We start from the raw sequence: 18,581 nt of genomic DNA, 5'->3' as shown, positions 1-18,581 counted from the left end.
TTTGCTCTCCTTCTTGATATAGTATGTCTTTAATGATATTGTACCATCCAACAGAGCTCTTTGAATGTACAGTACACATTATATTTGACCAACTATTAACTGTAGTACTTCACAAAGAGATAAAGCACCACAACTGTTTTTCCATGCTAAACTTCAGTGTATAACAATTTTTTACAGACTTATAATTATCCTGCCTGTAAAAACAGTCTGGAAGTGTGTTTTTCTGTCTCTCTCTCTTTTCCTCTCTCTTCAAGAGGCAGCACAGCAGCATCTGTGAGGTGTTTGAAATTCAATATTAAACACAGATTGGGCCATCCGTGTGATTCAGTACAATAGAGGCTCACAGGCTAGTGCTTTGAACCCTGGGAATGGGGTGAGGTCACTGGCTATCTGCGCCATAGTACAGAAGGCGAACTTAAAGGCCGAAGTGAACACAGAGAAGGACAATGATGAGAAAGAGCTGTGTTATTTAGTGGAACATAAAGCAACAGAAAAGCCTTTTGATATCATCCCCTTTAAGCCCAGAGGGACTCTATGATCTTGACATTTAGTCAGGGTATTCAGGGGGCAGAGATAAAGTAATTGAGGTTTTTGGTCTTCTCATAACTGCCGTAAGCCTCCTAACTGTGGCAAGACAGAACTTTCCCATCAGTTTCTGCGTTATGATTAAACCCTTTATTGTTTCGATTATGGTATTAAGCATTAAACGTCAAGGAATTTACAGATTTTGACAGATTAGTGATTAAGTATAATTGACCACACATAAGTTAGCATCCAAGGAGGCGACTAATTGATCCCCCTGTCATGTCCAAATATCCTGATTGATGATTAAAAATAAAAACGACACTGAGAAACTGTCTTAAATAGTTATACTATCATGTCATGTCATATTAGTTCATTTTTCAGATGAGTTAGCGCCTGCACACACAGGCAGAATGTGGGCAGACGGCTTTTCCCGAGGCTTCCCCAGTCCTCCCAGACTCCACGAAAAAGCCACTGTGCCGTTTAATTTGGGCTGCAGAGAGAAAGCGAAACACTCCGTGAAATGTTTTGTTCACACAGTACCATGTCATTTCTCTCCCGGTGTTACATTTGCAAATTTTCTATGCTGGTGCTTCTTCCCCAGCTCCTTATTGCTCAGGAGTGGCTGATTGCAGCTCAGAATTGGCAAAAGGTCTCACCTTATGATAGATACAGCAAGTTTTTTAATTATCTAATCTCACAGCCTTAGAGGGCACCATGATGTGACGGAACCAATTCTTCACTCAATTTACTCTCTTTTAAGGATTTTGTTTGCTGTGATTTCTTCATGTAATCAGCCATTTTTTAAAATATTTTTATCACACCAGTACAAAATATCTGAATGCTGGAGTAATCAGGACATGAGCGTTTCCCCCATCCACCACCACCCCCCACCCTCCCTCCAGGTGACCACCGGCAGGGTTGTCAGTTAGATTACAGAAGTGGAATTTTTTTAGATATTAGACATTAGACATCGTCTCAAATCGTATTAGATTCAAATCAATGCCCATTTTCAACACAGTGGAAAGATGGCGTCTTCACACTCTAACAGGACCAGGGAGGCCTATGTGAAACACATTGTTAACATATGTATCTTTGCCCTTGACACCAGTTCCATTTAGAAAAGGACATCTTAACATGCTTAGGTTTCCATTTAAGGAAATACCCACATATGTGTGTGAAAGCACATGTGTGTACGTGCGAGTGTCTGAATGCATGCGTCCATGCCCCCCCGAGGGGAGGGGGGTTGTGCTGGAGCCTTTCCAGTTGCTGATGCATTACAGGCAGATTGGCCCCCAAATCGGATTATTTGCTGTGGACTGACACCACACTGAGATGACATCTCCTTTAAAGTGGAGAGGGCCTCCACTCACACTCTGGCCACTACTTAAGCAGCAGCTTCGATATAATTCATTTATGTCCTGGATATGGCTTCAACCTTTTGAATAACGCAAGAGTACTGCATTTACCATTAGAGAAATGAATGTCACCTACATCTAACCAGGGTGCATCCTGTACTTTACTGATAAAAACAATATTTTCTAATGCTGTCTGGCTCTGGCTTACTGGCCGAGTGTGTGTGTGGATCCCAGTGCCTCAGAGAGCTGGTTCTCCATACGAGCACTGTAGGTGGAGACACATTGCAATATTTATGTTCTTTTGATGTACAATTAGCACGTCAGCTTCTAGAGTGGATCATCTAATCCGGTGGCACTTCAAGCCGCTTTAAAATAGATCCAGTATGCACCAGGTAATTTAGTGTCAGTTCTTTGTGTCGCTGCCCCTCCTCTTCCAGTCCGCTGCTTGTCATAAGGTTAGCGCGCTGTGTAATTGATACTAAATTTGTCATGATGTGGATAGCACAGTTCAAGTGGCGCAGTGTACCTAAGAGTCGCGTTGTTCCCAACCCCAGTTTGTCATTGCTGTGCTGCCACCAGTCCATGCATAAAATTAGGCGGCCATGCTCATTGACATGGAGTGTCTCTTCCCTGCTTATCCCGCTCGCCCGATAAATAAAGTGTGTTTTCATTGTTGCCCATGGTGCCGTCCCTAACAGAGACCGAACAGAAACACAACAGATAAGCTCTGTTTTTTTGTTTTTTTTTTTTTTTTTTAAGTAATCGCTGCTAGAGAAAGTCGTAAAAGTCAGTCTTTTGTGTACTGATGTGAAGTTAATCTGATTTTAATTTAATTATACGAGTTAGTTGCGGAGGGCACAGGCATTGGGGTGTTTGTTGTAAGAATGTTCTGACATTGGCGCAGGTATGGGGCAGCTAGCATGTTAATTAATGATGAAGATCCTGACAATATGCAGAGGCATGACAGCGTTAAGCCAGTCGGCTGCTGCTTCCTTTGCATATTAATAGATCCTTCATTATTATTTAATATGACAGCTGCTCCAAGGGCTACCATCAGACCTTGTCTCTGTTATTTGCTGTTTTGTGCTCCCCATGTGACAGTGCCATGCTATTCTCTATTTGTTGAAATGTTCCCTTTTCTGTTCTCTGACTGGTACGACTCTCTACATGCGGCCGTGATGCGCTGTTTGTTTGGTGCTCAGGAGGATTGTGACTTGCCCGTGCGTCCATATAAGAAAAGTGTCTGAATCTAAAGGTGACTTTGAAAGAATATATGAGGCTGGATTGTTTTGTTTGCATAGTAATGAATGCAGATTAGCACTGAGCGGGATTGGTCTTGTTGACGTTTAGACTTCTAGTGGCTTAATAGACTTGTTGCTGGGCGCCAACATCTCCCTGGCTTCCTTATTACATCCACTCTATTGAGGTGTGTGTTATGTGGATATGACAATTGATCTGGTGAAATGAAACAATTATCAGAACAAAGATTTCGATTTATGGAGAGTGTCACTTAGTCAAGACAGGGTGGAGGTTGGAGCAGAATGATAAATGAAAAATGTTATAAAAGTGATCATTTCATCTGTTTCAAATCAATTTTTCAGCCTTTATTTACTCAGTGCACATTTGACCAAAACCTTTCACCTTCTTCTTCATGGATTCATTTCCTGTTTTTTCTTTCTTTTGTTCTTACATAGTCCGGAGTGCTTTAGGACACGCAGGCTGCAGTGCAATAAACCACAGTGTTCTCACAACCAAAGTTAGAGAGCATCAGAAAGCACCACTGCGGCACTCCTTTGAGCGGCACCTGATTTGTGGGGGGAATTTATCACACAAACAGCCCAGAGGTGATTTCAATATTTACTCGGCAGTCTGTTCTGCATACGTCTCATTTGGAAAACAGTTGACTCTTGCCCATTATACACAAATGAAGGCTGACCTTCAGACTGGGCAGAGGCCACATTCATTATGTGGAGAAGTATCACCTTCTTATGAGGCAGTGGCGCTTTTTTTTCCCCCCCTGCTCTGCCCATGCATATTGAACAGCAGCCAGGGCCCATTGCAAACGAGAGGGCCCTCGCTGACATGATGTATACTGTACGTCAATATGGTCCTGATGTATTTTAAGATGCAAACAAGGCTTTAAATTATATGCACCTCCATGTCAGTGGCTCAGAGTGACTCTCGCCATCTGCCTATCAGCTGGGGATGAGAGGAGAGGGTGCCCAGGCCGGTATGTTCTCGCGTGCGCGTTTGCCGGCGTGTGTTTGTGTCTGTGTGTGTGCGCATGCTCGCATGTATCTGTTCGAGCCACATGTTCGATTTCTACCTCTCCTTGTACTCGTGTCTCCCCTCAGATGCATGGCTAATAGCTGCTCTTGAGTCCCATCACGGCGATGTGACAGCTTAGTGATGATAAACGCAGACGTTGCCTTGTTCTGCGTCAAACGTAAGGCAAGCCTGCATATCCAGTATAAGCAGCCTCTGTAAAAGGGCAGGTGATATACCGTATTGTGGATGTGAGTGATTCCACTAATAGGTACATATCGTCTTCTCGCCTTGCATCTTTGATTTTGTTGCTGGGGTTGGCAAGAGGAGTTGTGGGACTCTCCTGAGACATGCCAGGCCTAGAGGAGCTTTAGCACTATCTGTCCCTGCTGTTTGAGACCAGCCTCATGAATAAAGATTTCAGTCACGTTCAACACACCAGAACCCTGGAAATACCACAATGACAAACCAGTGCTTTATGATCTCTGCAGTGTGCTCAGCATATGTATGTCTATAATCTCCGGCTTACTATATCAATCATATCAAGCCCATTTTGATCGAGGCAGATGGCCATGTCAAATATTGCTATTCCAGTATATAGTCAGAGATGGCAGTGGAAATGTGAATGATCATTTCAAATGTGATGTCAATAGTCATTTAGTCTGCTCATGAAAACCGCTGCCTCGGGCTCGGGGCGAATCCATGTCAAATTCTCAAAGATGTTTGGCATGTTGGATTTTGCTAGTGATATGCATGCTAAACAAATGTGTTAGAAATGCTGTATTGTAAGAAAAAGTACCATCGTTTGTGCAACCTATATCTCAGAGTGCAGAGGTAAAACATTACTTTTTATACCGTTATTTCCATCTTTTTTTTTCTGTTTTGCATTTTTTCTGGGCAGCAAAAACAAAGCACCAGTCTTTTAATATCATGAAAATACAACAAAGCAAAAAGCATTGCATTATGTTATAATCTGCCCTCATTTTTACTGAGATTTTTTAGGTGCCCATATGCCCAATAGGGTCTTTTTGCCTATTGCCTCATTAATTTCCTACATCAAAGGTCCTGAGTATGTTGGGGTTTTTTCAGAATGTGATAGCGATTATACTGAATTGCATAGATTCCTTCACGATTTTCATGGACCATATTCCCTATGTTGTGTTTATTTATTTAAGAGGAAGAATTTACATTAATTAACACAAGCTCTTAGGTCCATCATATAAATGTGCTAGATTTAGCCGTATGGGCTAACTTTCATCTGCAGATCCTAGCACGTTGTTGGTATCTAAAAAGCAGTAAAAAAAAAACGTGACCCACCAAGTATTTAATACACTCAAAGGCATTTAGAAGTGTTAAAGAACAAAAAGAACTTAAATCCTTGGTGCATTGTTTTGTAGTTTTCCATTCTGTTTGATGACTGGCCTTGACTCTCAGAAGAGCCCTGTTATTATGTGACACTACAGTACATACAGTAGCTGTGAAGAATTTGAATACCAATGTTAGGCATTATTCAGGGCGATGAAATGTGCTGAATACATTAGAAGGCATCATTGAAATACACTCAATGAGAAGATTTTTAAGACACAGTTCTTTCTGCGTTTGGTCACATATTGAACCTGCCTCAGCTTCTGTCTCATTTTTTCTCCCCCTCACCCATCTGGTGTCACACTGTATCACTATGCCTCTATTATATATACACATACTCTGTGTATTGTAAGTTGTACACACAAAATGCTTGCATCATGCACTATTATCTTGACTGCATCTGTTCCTATCAAGGTACAAATACATCAATATAGTGGCAAGTAATACCAGAGTCAGTGAAACATTCATAAAAATCATATGCTGCCACACACACAGGGATCCAACCCATCAGCGTGATAACCTGCTGTGAAGATATCCCCTGTCAGAAGATGAAAAACCAAGCTGTGATCTCATGGGCGCTTATTCCCCGTAGTGTATAAAATTATTCATTGTTTTATTATTTCAGAAGTCTTTTTTCTTTGCTGTTTTTCATTCACCGGGGCAGGTTTCTGAAAGGTTTTGCAGGTGCAGTGGCTCAGCCCCAGCAGACATGTAGTGGTCTGTAAGCGCTCTGTCTCCTCTGCCTCCCCTCCCCAGGCCTGACAGCAGCGGCGGCGGCAGCTGCCAACGCAGCCATCGCAGAGGCCATGAAGGTCAAGAAGATCAAGCTGGAGGCGATGAGCAGCTACCACAGCAACGCCAACCACCATGGGGCCGACGGAGAGAATGGAGACCTCAGCTCCAGCGTCGGTGAGGATCCCCTTCACACGCGCTGTCACAAACACGTTCACACTCACGCGAACGGAAGACAAATGCATGTTTTATGTGCCTGCACAGACACACACACACACACATTACAATTTACATACTTCATCACCATTTTGACACACCCAGATCTCTTCCCAGACTGCAAATCATCCATGTGCTATTTTAATAATAGATAGAAAATGTTTAGACACTTATAAATCTGCATCTAGAGCCGCATCTGCGACAAAAACCTCCTATTGATTTGGAATTGTACAGATTGACCGGTTAGCAAATCTTAAATCTTGTATGAAAATTAGGGGTTTGTTGAGGAAATGATCGTTAGCGCCACCTATAGACAGAATACCATTAAATTATGCATGGCCGCTAGTGTGTGCCTGTCAACTTATTTGTTGCCTCCCTCACAAGAAATTGGCAACTGGAAACTGGAAATTGGAAAATGGTTGCACGTATCATAAAACAAATACGTTTGTTTTTTTTCCCATGCAAATGTTTAAGTACTAACTTTGGTGACTTCAGTTGATTAAACATCTACTAGGAAAAAATGATTTTTCAACTGATTTATGAGACAGTGCATGTAGACTGTACCCGTAGATTGGTCCAGAAAGAAATATTTGCTTCTGTTGGTTCAGTAGTTTTGAGGCAAACGTGTTTTTTTAAATTGGCACATGGTCACATTATTTCTCTGAGTCACATCAAAAACCTTATCACTCGTTCCTTGACGCATTCCCTGACTTTCCACCAAGTTTCATTGAAGTGTTTTTTAAGTACTTTTTGATATCTTGCTTGAATAACAGCCAAATAAGTAACAGGACCAACAAAGGAAAACCTCTTTGCCAGAGGTAATAAATGATATTATACATACAGCTTGACTTAAACCAAAGACTGCATGACTGTCTCCACTATACTGCTGTTTTCCTAATGAATCGGCGAAGTATTGCTTTTGTTCAGCTTGTACGAACTGTAAATGTCTTGAAGTGTTCCACTTTTTTGTTGAAAGAAAAAAAAACTTCTAGTAACTTCTTCTAAATAGAAACTGTGAACACAGTTTCCCAAAGCTATCAGCTTTTAACAAGGTCTAATTGAATTGCTCTGAGAGCATTGGTTTTTTCACTATGTGCCATTTCAATTAATTATTAGCCCGAAAATGCAGAAGGATTTTCATAATATCACAAAGAACCACTTAGTGCATTAAAGAGAATGATAATGTATGTTAGTGCGGATTCATGAGCCCTTTCCAAATTATAAACCAAACGTAATCCTTGTAGCTTTGGTTCTAAACGGAGGTTTTCATTCACTTATTGTAATAAATGGCTTGACTCCTGAATACATTTCATCAGTAATACTTGACACCATGGAGCTTATGGTGTGCGGGATGAAAACAGGATGTGTTTCTAAGCAGATTTAACAATGCAAAATGCATAAAGTGTGAGGTCATCACTCCAAGAGAATGGAGTACGTTAAGAAAAAAAAAAAAAAGAATATGAGCCTACGAGGTCACGGAAATAAAGATAAATGTGAGTACCAACAGCAAGGCTATGGCAGTGGAGCTAATAAGAAACTGTTTTATCTTTTTACAATTTAAATTGTAACCTTGAGCCCACAGCCAGCCACACAGGCTCCCAGTAGAATCATAATTCTGGCAAGGGGGAGCAGCTCTAGGTGTGGGTGCACGGGCCACAGCATTAGCTCTCTGAGTGAAATATATGGCAGTGACGCCTCTCGGCCCCATCCACAATCAATTGGATTCTTTTCCTTTAATATTTACTCGCAGCGATGAGATGCTCGTCTGCATGGTGATGAACAGTCTGCCACTGGCGTTTGAAGGTGACCTGTCAGTGAGTATGGACAAATCTCTCGCTCGCAGAAATGTAGAAAATAAATCATTAGGGGCAGGCAGTCAGACAGGGGCCTCTCTCTCTCCCTCACTCTCCTCGGATTTAAATCAGCTCAGATTTATGATTTGAATTAATGCTTCGTTTGGTCAAAGGAATGGTCGCAGAGACAAATGATGTTTGGTACTGAAACCATCCTAATATTGATTACTGGGTGTCGCAGCAATCTCTTGTTTATATCAAGCACTCTCCTGTGACAGGGTGGCCAGCAGGAGTCATCCTGATAATACGCCGGAGAAATATGGCCTGCTCGGCGGCGCGGGGCCATGAAACACGGCGAGCAGCATGCTGCCTTCCTCTTCATTCCGCTCGCGTGTTTATTTTTAATGAAAGCGTTTTGTAATTTCACAAAAAAGCATGAAGTGACTTAAGAGAAAGCACGATTGCAGATTTATTTAACATTCCAAAAGCGTCTCACTCACTCTCACTCACTCACAAACTATTTTAGAGTGTGAATGCCTAATATGTCCACCTCTCGAGCCTGTTATCCAATAGGAATCCAAACATATAAATCACTTGACTGATATAGCATGGAGTGGGCAGAAGGGGAACTGTATTTGGCTGTAGCTTTGTTGGGACTGGACTGACTGTTGTTCCCACTGCTGCTAGGCTATGACTTCATGTTGTTTTTTAAGAGACTCAGACCACAGCTGCTCTGAGGAAATGGACCGGAGTTTTATAATCATCCAGCTTAAACTAAGACTCAACAAACAGATGTGTTTACTCACACAAATGATGTTACCGACCATGATAGGAATTGATATGATAATGAGCGTGCTTCAGATAATACCACTAAGGACACGGATCCATTTAATCAGAAAGAGCTACTACATAAACCCATTGAAAAAATCCTCCTCAGCCTAAAATACAGGTGCCTCATCTCAGTGTTTGTCTGAAGCAGATCTTTGTGAGGCGCTTAAAGCAAAGCAAAGCAAAGCGGAGGCAGCCAGTGAAGGACACTCTGTTCTGTTTGTAGAGTCGGATTGCCTGTCGCTGTCTTTGTGTTGATGTAAATTGAACAGGCTAATATTTCTCCCTCGCATTAAATATTCATCACAATTAGACCTTCCTGTTTGCATCAATGTTATTAATTATGAGGGAAAAAACAGTCAGTTCAACTCTCAGCTAAAATAACCAAACATCCCGAGCGAGAGAACGAAATAGATATGTTTGTCGGAGAGAGGCGGATGAAAAGATGAGAGGGAGTCTTCACGACGGGGCGACAGAAAAATGTAAAAAGAGAAAGAGTTGGAGTTGTGTGTCTTTGATTTTCCCTCACGCTCTTTAGTTGGGCAGAGGGAGCCCTCTCAAAGCACAATGTGGATTGTTCCTGCGCCTCTCAGGAAATGCCACAATTACAGATCACAGACCAAGCAAAACACGTGTGGCGCTGGGCCTTGAGGGGGATAAACAGCCCGCCATTCCCTCCCAGTGCATTGACCCCAGCCACAACCTTCATTACTGGGAGAGAAAATATTGTCAGCTGCCCACTAACAAACACCTGCCAATTTCAAGAGAAAGAATTGCTTTTTTTCCAGCCGAGGAAGGAAAATAAAGTGTTTCTTAGACCCGCGGAAGAGGTGTGGGAAGAAAAGATAAGGCGCCGTTCACCCTTGTCCTCTTTTTCCTCTGTCTCTTTTTTCGGCTCACTTTTGTCTCACTTGCTTCTCTGTCTTTTGCCCTCTGTCTCTCTTTGGCCACTGGGTGCTGCCCTGCCACTCATCTGACTCCTCACCGCACAACTCTAATGGAGCCGAAATCCTGTTTGTAATTAGATATGGGAATTCCACTGTCATCAGCCAGATGATGCCACGACAACGCCGACCAAGTAGCTCGCAGACAGACAGGGCCGCGGCGAAAGGAGGAGACACAACAACCACTGCTAACTGTCGGATTCAGCTGTGCATTTTTGAATCAGCCCTAAACCTGCAACACCACACCTAAGCTATAAGAGCAGTTTTTTTTCTACACGCATTACTTCAAAACCTGAAAGCCCTTTGTCTCACATCTGTGGCTTCGGTCCAGGCTGCCTGCGCCCAACGGGGAGTGGAGAGCCACATGCTAGGCTGAGGCCGGACGGATGGTGACAGGTACCTGGAGTGTTGCCTGACTGAGAGCTGCGAGAAGAGGTTCTGGGTGAGATGATGAGGAGGCATCATTCTCTCTTCCCAGGGTCATCAGGCTAATTTCTGCAAACCCCACCCTCACGCTCGTATGTTTGCGTGTGTGCGTTAGCGTGCGCGCGTGTGTGCATGCTCGCGTGAGAGGGAAAGAGGGGGCCTTGGCCCCTGAGAGCGCTCTGTGAGGAGACCACAGCTGTACACTCCCAGCAGCTAATTGGTCCTTATCTAGCTGTCCCATTCATCTTCATTTTTTACCAATTACTGAGCATTATCTGTGTTCTCAGTTGGGTATGGGACTTAATCCTTTTTGGTTAAGCTGGTGCTACAGCTTGCAAATTTCAAATGGAGACAGGGAGGAGGGTGTGAGGGGGGGGCAGAAAGGAGGGAAAGGTGGAGGGGAAGGGGAGGGGGAGGCAAAAGTCATAGAAAAAACAAACTCTGAAACTTCCCATCATCCTTCACTGGCAGGAAGCAATCAATAAACAATGACATCACGCGAAGGAGAGAGGGAAAAATGGAAGAGATCAATTATCGGCGTTATAATTCAAGTCCTTGTTTGCAAACGTTGCAGCCTCATTGATTAGGCTGTTCTTGTTGCACTCACCATTATTGACTTGTTAAAACCATATTTTCTCATCATCAGTGGTTTTGCGTTTGCGGTCACACAGATAACAACGCTTTAAGGGGCCGTCATTAATTATTCAAGATGTATTCATTTTAAAGCACAGCGAGTCCAAATCATCCTGTTTACTCTACAAACAATACAAGTATAGTACATTGCTTATCCAGAAGGTACATCAAGACGCCGCAATCTGGGGCAGTTAGCCTTAATTTCCTAAGATCAATGCATAACTAGGCTCCTCTCTATATGGGGTCTGTGCTTGGCCATGCTGCAGAGCCGAGTGGAGTCAGCCTGGAGACCACGCACTAATTACTGGAGTGTTTACTGCTCTGCTGGATAGCATTTGTACCATTTTGGATCATATCAGTGAGTCAATGTGCTCTGCACTAGACAGATAAATAAGACATTAAGATGACAGTGTGTATGAATGAAATTACAGTGGAAAAAATGATAGTCATCAATTATGAAATAAACACGAGTCTGAAATGGGTAAAATGTACAGCCACACGCGTACGTATACTTACAGAACACACAGGCATGCGTGTCAGCAGACACAGACAGTCATGCACACAAAAGCAGGACACATATAGAGACACTGCTCCTGCACTTTGATAGGGATCTGTTTGGTCACACTCTCTGCGCCAGCTGTCAGCCCAGCTCCACTGCTGCGATTTAATTAGTCTGTTTATGTCCTTTCTAATAATAAAGCTCTCTGGGTGGAAGGACACATCCAACTAGCTAGCTGCGTGCTCCAACCTGCTAGCTGTGCTAGTGCTGGTGGCCCAGCACAGCTAAATGTGGGCCATGATGGAGGATGGTGGCTACTTCCTGCTCCTCTAGACAGAACAATGGCCCTCAGGCTCAGATCTGGTATCACCCCCTACTCAATCCTAACCTTAACCATTAGGGGATAAAGCACATACTGACCTGATATGAGTGTCTAGGGGCAACTTCATCCATCTTCCTCTCTAGCTCTCTTGTGGGAGCCTTTGTCAGCCGAAGCTCTAGAGAGAGACTAGATTGTAGCCATGGGCTGAATGGAATTCATTTCACGAACATATCATAACACCTCTTTCACGGCGACAGATTATTGTCTTGTCTGATTTATGCAATTACAATGTGGGTTGTTTGGATTTCCTTTATTCTGATATTAAGGCCGCGCTGGACAAAATAGGGTCCGTTTGAGCTGCGAGTTGCTGGGGAAGAGGGGAGTAGTGGGAGTAACTGAATCCGACACACTGAGCTAGACAAGAGAGTGGCAGAGCAGACAGACAGCCTTCCAGCCTGAGTAAAGAGCTTGATGGGTCTCTGTCTCTCTCTTGGGCTTTGGCCCTCACCATCTCTCTATTAGTCTGCCAGGCTCATGGGAGCCAGGTGACAGATAAGTGAAGAACGACACACACATTTTAATAGACATTTCAAAAGATAAACCTGATAATCATTTCTCTTTTTAATGAAGTCTAATGTCCTCGTTCTAATTCCAGTTGCGTCGGCTGTTAAGCATCAGCGTAATACTTGAATATGCATGATTGGGAAATTGTGAGGCACACTGATGTAGCTACAAAATACACAAACGCAGACAACTGCAGAAATAGATTACAATAACAGGGGGAATTGATTAAACATTATTTCCGTAATGATCCATATCAAGTTCTATCATGTTTGAGTGGCAGCAGAGTTGCAGCCTTATGGAGAGGGATAGACACAAGGAGAGACAAACCTACTGTCATGGACATATTTGTATGATTGTCTCTTGCGGTTACTTCACAATAGCAGGAGCAGAGCTATAAAAAACAACTGACCAGTCGAGTTGTCATCCCTCATCAACATTAGGCCTCATTCTTCATTAATTGGATAGATTAATTTGGAGCGCTTTGATGCGGGGGTGATGCATGCGTTCGGCTGTCCCCTCCTCACTATTCTCTGTCAGGTTGAATTTAGCCCGGGAAGGGGCTGACCTTTGAAAGTGAAGAGATCAACACAATTTGAAAAGACAATGTCACTTGGTGTAAATGTGATACGTGTAATAAATGACATTCAACCTTTCAGTGATGATGAGCTTTCGCAGGTTGGAGTAATGTGAAATATGCACGGCGTGTAATTGCATAGAATGTGGAGTAGTTTGCGCATAGACAGCTAAGATGGTGCAGCATTAGAGGCTGGATATCATGCGCTCTCTTTCCACCATGATTACATCTAAGAGGAAACATTAGCATAGAGTAATAATATTGCCGTGTACACAGTAACATAATGACAGCGCAGTGATGAACAACAAAACGAGCTCTTTTACTGTGATTACCCCGCAAAAATGCTCCACTGGCCGACTGCGCCGCAGTCAGGGAGGAGAATCAAAGAGCGTTTGCCTGATCCGAATTGTTGGTTCTGTTCCACGGAGGCACTCTGTCGGTCGCCTGAACCGAAAGGTGTTTCTTCTCAATTATGATATGGGAACCCTCATCCAAATAGAGCTATCAGCCACACTGAGCCCAGACATCTTCACCATCGCACAGCCTCTCCTCTGGGACTAAGATAAAGCGGCAGAGAGTGAGCAAGTTCAAACAAATGTTAAGGAATTTCACAATCTCAGCATGTCCTTCATAGCGCAAACAAACAGAGGAAGGTATTTCTTGATGAATTGTGTTTAGAATCCCTAACAAAACAATCGAAATAACCCCAGTGTAATGTTTTTATTTTTAGATTTTATCCACGTTCCAATTCAATCCAAGCTAACGACATGTTTGGGACTGCAGCGATGAAATAAAATTCACATGTTACAGTCAGTTCACCTTGAACTCATTAGCACTGCTGTAAACTGTAAGCTATAGGCTGCATTACTGATTTTCTCTCAAGAGGTGATTGTAACGGAGGAAGCGAGAGCATGGGAGGTAGTGATGCTAATTTCGTAATTAAAACGGATGATCTGATGACCACATGCAAACTGATCCCCCTCCCCGCCCCTCCGCCCCCAACCGAAGTGATATGACGGCAGAGTGGGCCGTGATTGATAACGCTCGTCAATATATTTCATTTCAGAAGCCCTAGTCAAATGACAACTGGTTGTCATTGACTGAAAGCAATCTTTTTAAAAGGGGAGCCTTTGCTAAGTATCAGATGAAAATGATTCCTCTGTCTGCTTGGGTGTCACTGTCTGTAGGAGCTTTATTGATTGGGCTTGAATATATTGCACCCGCAGTAGTAACAGCTGCTAGTAATATCTCTCCTCTCCTTCTGCTCTCCTCTTCTGCTCGCAGCACTTTCTGTGCCGCTTATTGTCAGCGATCAGATGTCGGTGCTCTCGTGCCGATGTTGCGCATTCATCAAGAGTGATGTGTGACAAATGTGAAGTGAGCCCGGTTCCGACCCAAATTAAACAAGCGGACGGCATCCGCTAATGTGTCCTGAAGGCCTGGCCGTCCTGGCCACCCCCAGCCATGTGCATGATTGCGTTAACTAAGCCCACCATTGTCTCCCCCCGCTCTATACGCTCTGTGTTATCAAGCACAAGGATGTTGGCATTGGTTGGTAAAGGTCATTTACTGTAATGAGATTTGCCACATGCAAGCATATGGCTTGATTATTGCCCTGTTCGTTAACATTTTCAGCAAAGAGACAAATAGACAGCTAAAACTGGGGCCGGTGCAGGGGGGGACTGCGAAACGTGTTTAGCATTTTCTCTTCAAAGGTAGGAAGAACTTTTTTTCCACAACAGATCTGCCACAGAGATGATTGATCTTTCAATTTTCATAAGGAATGCGTGCCATTAGAGGCAAGGATTTAAATTATCCTATAAAAGTTGCCTTGCTTAGATTTTGTACACTTAAAGGACAAACACCTCTGTCTGTCTCCTTGATAATTTCTACCACATGTTACACTCCAGTGGTTTGGGTAGGGAAGCAATTATGTTACCTCATCAAACCAGAAATGTTTTCTTATCATGGTTTCTCCTACATTACATTACATTAGGCATCTTGGCAGGAAATCTTTGCCCACCTGAATCACTGGAAAGAGTATCTCTTTACTCTGGCATGCTAAACACATTGTGTTTGTTGATGTGAATTAGATTGAAATGTGTCCAATCATCGTGGCTCTTGGAACGTAAAAAAGATATTGTTTGCATGTGTTTTTATGTCTGGCTGACTCCGTGTGTGCGTACCTATGCAGCATTATCTATACGGTCCCATAGTCTGAGTGTGTGCTGAGTGTGTTTTCATGTTTGCCTGTCCTTGTTACGGCGCAATGCATTCTTTTTATGTGTCCGCTTGCTTGTGTGTGTGTGTGTGTGTGGGGGGGGGGGGGGTGCATGCGCGTATGAGAGTGTACAGCAGGTATTTAACAAAGGCAAGATGTTTGCTTTATTATCAACATTAACTGCGTAAACACAAAAGGCTTCAAAGTTTCATTCAATGACACTGAGGGGCTGTGGGTGGCTACATCAAAGCTCAATACCTTCCTCTCTCCCCCCATTTTAATGAGAAACAGGACTCACCAGCCTTGACTGAACCTGCCATCTGCGTGTGTCTGTTTTTTTCTTGCTTGCATGTGTGTGTGTGTGTGTGTGTGTGCGAATGTGGGAGCAGTTGTGTTTCCGTGCATATGTAAGCATGTGCTTGTGTTGTGTAAAGTGGCACCGCGATGCCAGGCAACATATTTATGGAGGCTGTGTCGTATGTTTGATCTAATGGCCATAAGGCTCCCCTCCATCTCACATGGCAGACGTGGCTTCTGATTTTGGAGGAGATTAACAGTTATGGTAAAGATAAATAGCTGATTAGTGCTATGGAAAGACCTCTGAATGTCTTGCCGCATGACAGACACTTTGTCATGAGCCGTTCATTTCCTTTTGGGACTGGTGTGCAAACCCTCGATACGACCACAACAAATACTCTCCATGTGTGCGCGCCGCCGTCTCACCTTTGTTGGAGAAATACATACACGACATGGGGGCATTTTACAAGCGCAATTAGGAGGAAAACCGAGATTGTTTTGCAGCGGCGGGCTGCATATGCATTGTGCAGTGAGTCAGTTCATTTAGCTGCTCGACTGGAATGGTTCTGTTCAGTTTGACGGATCAGAAGAGGAAAAAATATCTCAACGCCATGAAAACCAAAGGCTTAGCGCGGAGCAAATCAGCCCTTTGTCTTGTTCAATTCAAATCAAAGGATAACCAGGAATGTTTGTTTGACAACAGCATTTACAATGCATTGTTCTGAAGCCCAGAGCCTCCCAAACAAAGACAGATAGGCTTTAAACAAGTCATTTAATTAGCACCGGATCCCCAGCTTTGGCTGCGCCAACCAATTATACATTCCTGAGGCATGTGCAGGTCCTATTTCACAGGAGCGAGAGGCAGATCCTCTCCAGCCTGTCTCTTACAGTACATCTCTCCCCTTCCATTTAAGAGAAGGTAAATAGCCCAGACAGACAGCTTCATTAGCCAGCGTCTGAAGAGCGCGGGGCCGATTGTCGCTTAAATAGTGCGCTTTTACTGCAGGCCCAGCCGGCGACCTCCGATCAATTACAGCTGACATTATTGTTTGTCGGGAGCTTTTTTCCTGGACAGAGGGAGTAAAAAACGAGATCAGGCCTGAGCTTTGGCTGGAAATGTAATCTTCCCCCTCTCTTTGGTTCTTTTGCTCCACAAACAATAAATCATTCAGTTGAAGAGATAATAAAGTGCCAAGTAGGAGCTAGTTTAATTTTTGTCAGGGGAAATCTGTCCACAACAGAGTTAAGGGTAAGGGGCTGGCTGCTACCTCCATACCATTCTCAATGACAATGGCTTAGTTGCTTTTTTCTTATTTTCCTCTGTAGGGTTAGACGGCCAGAAAAGGCTGAAGTCCTGTTTGGATGAAGATTAACTGCTGCACAAATCACTGCAGGTTATCATATCTGTCATCAAAATAAATTACTGCTCTGTTTTTAATCATTTTAAAACATTCAACATTCAATCTTTTTTCGGTGTGATTCTTTTAAGTGTCTGACCTACCGTCAGCCGTGCCGTTTGGTTCTGATGTAACAGCTTTTTAATCATGTTGTTACCAAGGGCTGTTTTAATTCATTTCAATTCATCCTCCGTGATTCAGATCTTTGCTTATCCATGCGTGAACTCCCAAGCACTGCAGCACATAATAGCTGAGCTGTTTATATTGGTATTAAGTGATTTGTAGTTTTAATGATGGTAAATAGGAGTTCACCTTTGCAGGTCCCTTAGGCTTACTTCAGGTAAATTACTCCAAATGCATTGTTTATGCCCTTCGGAGGGGGAGGGTGGGGGCTTGTGGGAATTCACCTCTCATCAAGTCTGAACTTCTGTATCAGAGATAAACACAAACTGACAAATATGTTGCTAACGCTTTGCCCACTGGAATATCTAAACAATATCTAGGTGATTAATGAGTCTGACTAATGCTTGTTGATTCTGTTTTTGTGGAGAAGAAAAACACAAAAATCCCTGCGTATTATTGTTACCAAGTTGCAAATTGTTCAGGATTGTGACCTACAGTTACTCGAGATCCTTTTATTTAGCAAGACTAAATCTAGCAAATGGGGAGAAATTGCATATGAATGAAGCGAAGAACACTTAACTGTCTGGCAAAAATGCCAGATTCCTTGAATAAACCAATATCCTCCTCACCTGGCTCCTTTCAGCAACAAATAAAGGGATTTGGTGGACCCTTGTTGGTCTGTGGCACATTCCCCTACAGTGGCCTGAATGGGCCTTTATGGGAGAAACACCGCTTTGGGATGGGGTGACATGAAAGGGGCTGGACAGGCACCGAAAGCGAGACTAATACCCCTTAGAGCGAACAGAGGCCCAGTGTTTCCCCACCAGGTTGCCTGTCAGGTGGAGACACATCACCAAAATTCATACAGCAGCATGTACAAGGTGTAGCAGAGATGCAAGTCACCCGGATCCTCCGCTTTTTCTTCATTATCGATCTGGTGCAAATTTGTCTGCTTTGAGTCCATGTGTCTTTATGAATGTGGCTGTGTTTGATTGGATGGGTGTAATGTATCCACCTCAAAGGCAGAATAAGTCTCTTCACTCTGGCCCTTGAGTGGCCTTGAAAGGCTGATAGGTAGCCTAAACCTCTCCATGTTGTCCTACAGTAAGTACCCCTGCAATCAGGCCCTCTGTGGTGTTTTTTAATTGAGCTTAGCCTGCTGAGTGGTAATTGATTCAGTCTGAGCTACAGCAGAGGCGCTGATACAAGGTGCTGCTTGGCTTCCGCCTTTCTTTAATCTCCCCTGCTTTATATTGTTTGGGAATACTCGCCACTGAGAAACTGCATGCCATCTTTCTTATGGAAATCAATGCTTCTTTTGGAAGGAGGGGAATGACAGAGAGGAGTACTTCTCATGTCCTTTCATTTTCAACCAGTGTCCTTCTCTTTAGAGGCTTCGCCATGCAGATCTCCTTGCCCTTTGGCTACTGATGTTTTGTCAGAAAAGAAGAGTGGAGTTGTTTTGTGGATCAGCTTTCTGTAGTGCAGTATCCTTTTTTCCC

The 18,581-nt window shown here is 43.4% G+C and overlaps 1 protein-coding gene across 2 annotated transcripts in view; it reads left to right on the top strand.

Annotated features, from left to right (window-relative positions):
• dachd (dachshund d) overlaps positions 1-18,581 on the top strand; it is a 91,471-nt gene that overhangs the window by 47,413 nt on the left and 25,477 nt on the right. For both annotated transcript variants that reach the window (XM_041950488.1, XM_041950487.1), the window contains exon 3: positions 6,267-6,419. In XM_041950488.1, coding sequence (XP_041806422.1) covers positions 6,267-6,419 — 153 coding nt within the window. The remainder of the gene's footprint in view (positions 1-6,266; positions 6,420-18,581) is intronic.

Source organism: Chelmon rostratus, chromosome 13 (assembly GCF_017976325.1).
Source record: "Chelmon rostratus isolate fCheRos1 chromosome 13, fCheRos1.pri, whole genome shotgun sequence".
In the NCBI taxonomy this organism is placed as follows: Eukaryota; Metazoa; Chordata; class Actinopteri; order Chaetodontiformes; family Chaetodontidae; genus Chelmon; species Chelmon rostratus.
This window is presented reverse-complemented; position numbering and strand designations above follow the sequence as displayed.